Source organism: Macrotis lagotis, chromosome 2 (assembly GCF_037893015.1).
Source record: "Macrotis lagotis isolate mMagLag1 chromosome 2, bilby.v1.9.chrom.fasta, whole genome shotgun sequence".
NCBI lineage: Eukaryota > Metazoa > Chordata > Mammalia > Peramelemorphia > Peramelidae > Macrotis > Macrotis lagotis.
The window spans coordinates 326,501,437-326,509,768 of NC_133659.1; the positions used below are offsets into that span (position 1 = coordinate 326,501,437).

General features: G+C 38.1%; 1 protein-coding gene across 1 annotated transcript in view; it reads right to left on the minus strand.

Moving 5' to 3' along the window:
* The window catches only part of LOC141515327 (xylosyl- and glucuronyltransferase LARGE1), a 234,973-nt gene extending 226,908 nt beyond the window's left edge, over window positions 1-8,065 (minus strand). The window contains exon 1 of the mRNA XM_074226785.1: window positions 7,874-8,065. Within this exon, the coding sequence (XP_074082886.1) occupies window positions 7,874-7,994 (121 nt within the window). The 5' untranslated portion in view covers window positions 7,995-8,065. The remainder of the gene's footprint in view (window positions 1-7,873) is intronic.
* Window positions 8,066-8,332: the final 267 nt, after the last annotated feature.

Genomic DNA, 8,332 nt, shown 5'->3' on the forward strand with positions numbered 1-8,332 from the left:
GGTAGTTATCAAATGGCAAATGCTGTTGCTTCTTTAATTATGAATCTTGGATAGAAAGTCATGAAGGAAACTTAGAGTTCCTTGAGTCCAACTCCCCCTTGTCTTTTAGAGGAGGAAACTGAAGCCTAGAGAGTAGGGTTTACTCTTTCAAGATCAATTGGGCAAGGTCTTAAGATTTAGAGCAAGGAAAAAAACATTATCATTGTCTAGCCCTTCCATTTTAGGGAAGTGGAACTGGAGACCCAAGAAGATGAAATTACTTCTTTAAGTCATATATGCAGTGAGTTATAGCATTAAAGTGTCAATGTGAGGCTGTCTTTTATCTGAGCTGCTATTTGTTTTCCCTCATAGAATATAAACCCCTAGAGGAGTTTCCAGTCACTTGGTCAACTAGTGACTAGCTTTGGTTATTGTCTTTGTATTTCCATAACCTGCAAAAATAGTAGGTTGTTGAATTTTTGGGTGAATTAATGAATGGAAATACACAAATGCTGGGAATAAAGTAATATTTATTAGCCCCTTAAAAGTCAAGGAGTCTATGTGGAAGAATCGTGGAAAATAATAGAAATAAAGGCAGAAGCAGGGGAAGTCAGAAAACAACTTCAAAAAAAGAGAATCATATGATTTTCAGAATTAATAATAGAAAGGGAATGTCAAAGATTGACAATTGACTAAAGACCAATCCAGGAGTTAGAGAAAGGTAGGGGATAATCTGTCAATATTTAGCATGTTGAAGAATAAAAAATAACAACAAAATACAGTTTTAAAAGCAGCTGCTCTGGTCTTGAGAAAAATCTTTGGATTGATGACAAAGAACAGAGGCCCTGTCCAGCTCTTTTGTCCTGAATTCCAACAGCCTTGGCCAATAAAAGTCCATTCCCATACAGACTCTCACTGTAGGTATCATTTAAAAGCAGTTCATCTGAGAATTTGTATCTTTTTAAATTCTGTTTTTCTTCCCTGAGGCAAAAATATTCTCTCAAGTTTCTGAACTGTCAGTAGCCAATGTGAGATGAGTAGGGGACCTATGTAAACTCAACCACAGGAGGGAAGTTAGACAGACAGGCTTTAGAAAAGGCAACTTTAATCAGAGAGACACTCCTCACATACACTCAGGCAGTCAGTACTGAAGGACTGTCTTTGATTTTCACCAACTCCATCTTAAACTGAAAAAAGAAAAACATCAGGACTTCTTTTAGATGGAGAGAAATTGGAGAAGGATGACTGAATGGAAGAACAGGAAAGATGAAGGTAAGAAGGAAAGGACAAGAGTGGGTGAGAGAAGGAAAAGAGAAGAGAGAGAGAGAGAAGAGAGGTAAGATAGGAGGGAAGGAAAGTAACAAAGGAGGAAAAGAAAAGAGTCAGTGTCTTAAAAGACAGATCTAGTGCTAAAGGGAACTCAGAGGGACTCACCTCATTCATTTTATGGACGAGGAATTGAGAACCACAGAGGTTATATAACTTAACCAAGGAGTCATGGGTAGGAAGCAGCTAAGCTAGAATTCAAAGTAAGGTTCTTTCTCCAAATTCAAACCTCTTTCTATAGCACCCCAACATTTCTCAAGGAAGAACAGTTAGGAGGAAAAGGAAGAGAAAGAGTGAAGAAGGGGGACTTTGAAAGGGAAAGAAGAAAAGGACACAGAAGACAAAGAATGTGGAAGGAAAAATAAAAGACCTTCATTGATCATATATGTCCTCAACATGCACAAATGACAATTTAAGAAACATGTATTCACGATTGCAGGTTCTCTTGATCTTAGCATCTTAGTGTGACCGTGGATAAATCATTGCACCTCTGAGCTCTACCTCCCCATTTTTCATTTGACATATCTGAGGATTTGATTAAGCTATCAGAGGATTCTACAGATTTAGAGTTAGAAGCTATCTTAGATGTCATTAAGTACACCTCCCCTCAATTTTTCAGATGAATCAACAGAAGAACAGAAAGCTCTATGGTTCTTTCCAATTTCAAAATATTATGATCCACAAATGATAAATTGATAAACATTTATTAATCACCTACTATGTGTGGGGTGTTGTAAGTTTGGGGTATGAAAGATAAAAATGAGACATTCTCTGCATTCAAGAAGCTTTATAGTCTACTTAGCAAACCAAAAAGGTTCATATGCTGTGAAGCTGGTATTTTCTAGAACTGTAGTTTTTATGAAGATTGTGGAGTGAAGGATACTTTAAATGGCATTCCCATTCAGACACAGCTTGAATTACAGGGACTTGAAGGTTCCCTTTATCTCTGAGATGTTAGGATTTTGTGAAGTTTATTGGCTCCATGTTGTCTCTTCCTTGAACCCAAAGACTTCTATACATTCTACCAAGTCTTAGACTTGCTGGAGAAGACTCAAATTAAATGTGTCCCTTCTGGCCACCCCTGCTTTGAAGCAATCCCTAGAGATATAAGTTTATTAGATAGTCAGAATTTCATAAATCAAAGTAACCTCAGAGTCCATCCAAATTAAACTACACCTGAAAATGGATGCCCTTTGCAAATTATCAAGAAGTCTTGGAATCATATAACCTATACATAACATTTATATATAATATGATATAATATATTATAATATAATATAATATATGGTATATATTATATTATTATATAACATATATCTCAGGTTAGAAAAAGACCTAAGTAGAAGTCATGTAGTTAAACATATATTCACAACAGAAATACAAAAGAGTACATTTCTAATGTATGTTAAACATCCATATACATGAGAAATCCCCACTCTAACATCAGTCAATCAATCCAATCAATAGACATTTTTCAAGTGCCTAGAAAGTATGAAGCACTGTCTTATGTGCTAGGGACTGAAAGATAAAATCTCTTCCAGTTAAGGGAATCAAGTAAATGTTTAGGTAAATCTAAAATGAATACAAGGTTATTTGGGGGCGGGCAATGCATTCAGTAACTGCTGGGGGGAGGTCAGGAAAGGTCTTGTGTATAAAGCAATGTTTGGGATGAGCCTGAAAGGAAATTAGGGATTCTGAGTGAAAGAGGTGGGAAGGGAGCACACTCTAGGAGTGGAGATAGTTATGCAAGGTCACAGGGGTAGAAAATAGAGCACAATGTATAAGTATCAGTAAGAAGGTCAGTTTGACTGGACCAAAGTGTCCTGGGAAGGAAGCAATGAGCAGCAATACAGGTGCACATCTAAATTGAGGAATAAAATTGTGAGGGATAATCCGGTTGATGAGCTCCAATAAGAAATCACTATCTTTCTATGCTGCTCATTCTATTTTGAGCCAGCTCTAACTGCTCAGTGTTTTTTTCCCCTTCCCAACATCAGATTTGAATTTTGCAATCTCTACCTCGTTATTCTAAGTCCATAAACATAGATGTGACCATTCAACCTGTCTTATGTTTGTGAAATCATAGACAGATGTGCTAAGTACAAATATCAGATCTACTTCTCATTAGTTATATGACTTTGAGCAAGTAGATGGCCTTTCTAAGCCTCAGTTTCCCCTGCTTTCAAACAGGAATAAAATATTTGTACTACTTCTAACCAATAAGAATGTGCTGTGCACATGAAATGATGTCATGCATGTGAAATGTCTCATAAGTGAAATGTGCTACAGCAATGTGAATTATAGGGTAGGGAAGAATAGGGATGGTGGTAGGAGGGGGCAGGGATGTAGGATTGTCTTCCATCACTTGAACTTCTGGGCATTCCTAATTGGTCACCCTAACTTCTAGCTCCAAAGGGGCACTGTTGTTAGCTTGAGGTTACAATATGAATGCAAATTTGAAAGATCAGGTGCTAGGCTGGAAGTATGAAGCTTAGATCTTTTCAATAGTACTAGAGGCTGACAACAGAGGATCATCAATTTGGAACCTCCCCTCTCTTTCCTTATTTTATAAAGGAATTGGACTACTATTAATAATAATACTAACATTTCTCCTCCTCCTAATGATGATGATGATGATGATGATGATGATAATGGGAATGGCAACAGCACCTATGTCCTATGTGTTGAAAAGAACAACATATAAAAGTATTTTAAAAAATGCTAGTGAACATTATTACGATGAAGGGTATAAGGCTAGATTTAAAATGAATGACCAGATGATATCTGAAGTCCTGTCCAGCTGGAAATTTTATGGTTTTGCAAACTTAGATTTTCCAACTCGAAGTTCATCATTTTCCCTGCTCTATTGTGCTTCCTCTCATTGGTTCCTCTTCTGCTGACTGTAGGAGGTGGCCCTGCCCCTCCCTATGGCACTTATCCTTCAAATTGTTCAAACATTAAAGACATGGAGTGACTCACTCAAACCTCCCCAACACCCCAGTGGCCTGATTCTTTCTACTCAGAGTCTGTGGTTCTGAAATCACTGTTCACGCAGGAGGAGGGTGTGGCAGGGTCTCCCACTGAGGAGGCAACTGGGTCTTGTGCCAGCCTCCCCTAAGTAGCAGCTTAGGAAGCCCACTGGTTTGTCCCAAAGAAGTCTTTTTGAAAAGTTACTGCAAGACCTCCTAAAGGCAAGAACTGAGAATAGGACTGGTAAAGTCTGAAATAAAAGGTTTTTTAAAATAGATTCTATTAAAAAAAAGGGAATTCAGACCCAGGGAAATTCACAGTTCCATTAAGGAATCAAACCTATCAGTGATCTAAGCATGAGGGGTTGGCACAGCCTCTAAAGAGAAAGAGAGAAAGGAGAAGGGGAAAAAGTACCCAATTTTATCAATGTCACTTGGAACACTGAACACAAGAGAAGTTATGATGAATGCCTCTTCCTTGGGGGAGTTGGGTAGAGGAAGAAAATTTTTGCTTAAGGCAGGATGGGGTACATGGACAGATCTGCCCCGACAAGTGAGGTCAGAGGCAAGGTTGGCCACTTTTCTTTCCATTGTCCTTGATGCCCTGGGGTATGGGAACAGAGAGAAGGAGGCAGGAAGAATACAACAAGAGCCAGAAGATAGAAAGACAAGAGACAGATGGATCATAGATAGCTAAGGGGAGGTGTGTGTCGGGGGAGAGAGGCAGTATGTTCCAAGCAAGTCAAACCACCATCATCTCCCCTCAGCTCCTAATGAAGAAAGCCTGTGACCCGGAACCCAAGAGACTGGATAAGAGACATGCTTCCAGTCTATGCTCACAGCACTGCTCTGGAAAGCCATCTTTGTGGAGATGGAGTCTGGCAACCAACCACTCCTGGAAGCTTCTATAACCATAGCTTCTGAAGACCCAGAAAGAGCCTGCCACTATAGTCCTTAACACTATCCAGAGGTTCAACATCAGAAGGTATTATCATTTTATCTGTGGAAATGACTTTAAAAAGAGGCCTCACTACTTCACAGCAGTACTGTAAGGATCATGACACATTTTCTTTTGATTTAAGGTGAAAACTTTCTGTATGTATGATTTCCCCCATTCGATGTGAGCTCCCTGAGAACAGGAACTGTCTGACTTTTCTATTTCTATCTCCAGTGCTTAACATTCTACTTTGCAATTAGTTAGTACTTAAAAAAACACAAAGCCTTATACATTAATTCACAAAGCAGGTAAAGATTAAGAATCATCATTCTCTTTTTATTGGTTATACTTTCAATTTCCCTCTTCATCTGTTTGTAAACTCCCTTAAGGCAGGTGGCATACTATCAATCAGAATCTACCAGATAACTCTAGAATATATAATATTCCTTTATATAGGGAAGAGAATACTTCATAAAATAATTGTGGTTTCAGATATAAACCCAAGCAAAAGTGAGTCATCACAATTTAGTCCTCTATCACCTCAAGTGCTCAGATTCCTGTTTTCCCTATTAATTTGATGATCTTAGAATGCACATTTTACTTGTTTCCCCCTCCTACCCTGGAAGGAAAAAAGGCACTGTAATTAAAACTTTTGGGAGAGCTCTACATAGACAAGCCTCTAGAGTAATGACCTAAATGAGGAGGAATTCAAGTAGCCTCTCACTGCCATAGACACATACATGTTGCATGATAATTGACATCCACAGGAAAATTCAAGTGGATGAAGAATGTCTATTAGCCTGACTGCAAAATGTGTATGAAACAATACTCTATCTGGAGTATAATGGGCATGGGCAGTGGAGATGATAAGAGTTTGGGAGTTGAATAGGAGGAGGATAGGATGGCAGAGTTGTCTTTAGGAAACTTCAAAGCTTCTTTGCTGTCCCCACATTCCTTATGAAAACAAAGGGCCATTTAAAAAATATCAACACTTTACTGATGTTGTCATGTGACAATGAGACAAGGATTAAATCAATCCACACCTGAAATTTATTTATTTATTTATTTGTTTGTTTTATTTACATCTGAAATTTTTAAAGATTCTGCAAAAGGGGGCAATGGGGAGGTGAATGTTGGGGTCATCAGATTGGTCAACTGTATCTCACAGAACAAGATTAAAAGATACCTGGGATATTAAGAAAAAAAGGAATTGTATTTTTCAGCCCAAGATCTAGTTAAGCTGATAATGGAGGAAAACTTAGAGTGGAGAGTTACCTTGTTAGATTTAAGTGTTCTGTTTCTTTCAAGTTTTAACACACATTTTCTCTTGTCTCTCTTCATAAAGTGTATTTAGACATATATTTATACATATATAGATATATGGCATATATATTTACATATATTTTTCCCAATCACATTATTTTAACCTATTACTCATTTTTTTTTTTGCAAGGCAATGGGCTTAAGTGGCTTGCCCAAGGCCACACACAGCTAGGTAATTATTAAGTGTCTGAGGCCGGATTTGAACTCAGGTACTCCTGACTCCAGGGTTGGTGCTCTATCCACTGTGCCACCTAGCCTCCCCTACTCCTTTTTTTTTTTAAGCAAAGCTTACCCACTGGGAATATGCATATTTCTATCAATGGGCAACAAAATCTAATGGATTAATAAGTCTTTCGCCCAGAGCTCTTTCACAATTTTTGTGACACAATCCCCTTTGACAATTTAGTGAAGCTTATCTATCCATTCTAAGAATGATGGTTTTAAATGCAAAAAAATGCAATTATAAAAGAAACAATTTATATTTAGACATAGTTTGTTTATCTAGCTATCATCTATTTACAAGTTCCTGGATCCCTAAGTTAAGAACCTTTGCTTTACTGATATTGGCCAACCAATGCCAACCTACTTAAACAGTGGTAAATGATGCTATAAATAACAGCACAAAATGAACAAAAGTCAGAGCAGGTAAAATACGTTCCCAAAGACTCTCCATGCCCCTCCACTCCTCAAGTAACCGTTGTTCTTTGACCTCATAAGGTACTAGCAACAATTTTCCAGACCATCATTAGTTGAATCCAAATGGAATGCTATCTATGGTAGACTGTTAATCTCAGACTGGCTTGCCCCAACCATTGAGCTCTCCTTTGGACTACTCTCATCTACCACTTGAAGGCATCTATGCTAGTTTAATGTCTAGGAATATAAAAACATGCCCAGATCGAAGATGGAAGGGATTCTGGATATCACTCACTCTAAAACTTTATCCCATCACCATTTTAAAGATAATGAAAAGGAGTCCCAGAGAGGTTAAACAAAGATCCCTGAGGTAATAAGTGGTAGATCTGGAATTTTACATCTTCTAATTTTAAATCCCCTACTTTGTTGATATGATCTATATCTATCTTTCCTTTCAGCTCCTTTTTTTATTCAAAAACCAAAGACTAATTCAAGCATTAACATAATCCAAATATCATTAATTAGGTGAATCTCTTTATCTTTTTTGAGTAACACAACATTAAAAACAGGACAATGAATTCTGGACTCATTCCCTGCTTGGTTTATCCATCAACCCTTCATCTTGATCTTCACTATGAAAGCCTTGGTTGATTTGGGGGCTACTTTCTCCTTTCCAACCAAAAAAAGAGAAAATTAATTTTACCTTTGAATTTGTGGAACACGGCCCAGAGCTCTGCAATGTCAGTGGCAAAGGTGATGTCTGTGTCTAGGACAATGACTCGCTCCAGGTTGGCAGGGAGAGTCTTGGTCAGAACCAGCTTCATCAGACCATATATCCCCGAGTAGTGTTTGTTGGGAATCCAGGAAACCTCCGACTGAATGAAAGGAGACAGAGGAAAAGAAAAAGGAAAGGAGAATCCATTAGCTGGCAAATATATGATTCATAAAGATGCCCTGATCTAGGGCAAAGTGAAGTCAATTAGATTTATTTTCAAATTTTGGGGTGGCTAGGTGGCGCAGTGGATAGAGCACTGGCCCTGGAGTCAGGAGGACCTGAGTTCAAATCTGGCCTCAGACACTTAATAATGACCTAGTTGTGTGACCTTGGGCAAGCCACTTAACCCCATTGCCTTGCAAAAAAAAAAAAAAAACAACTAAAAAA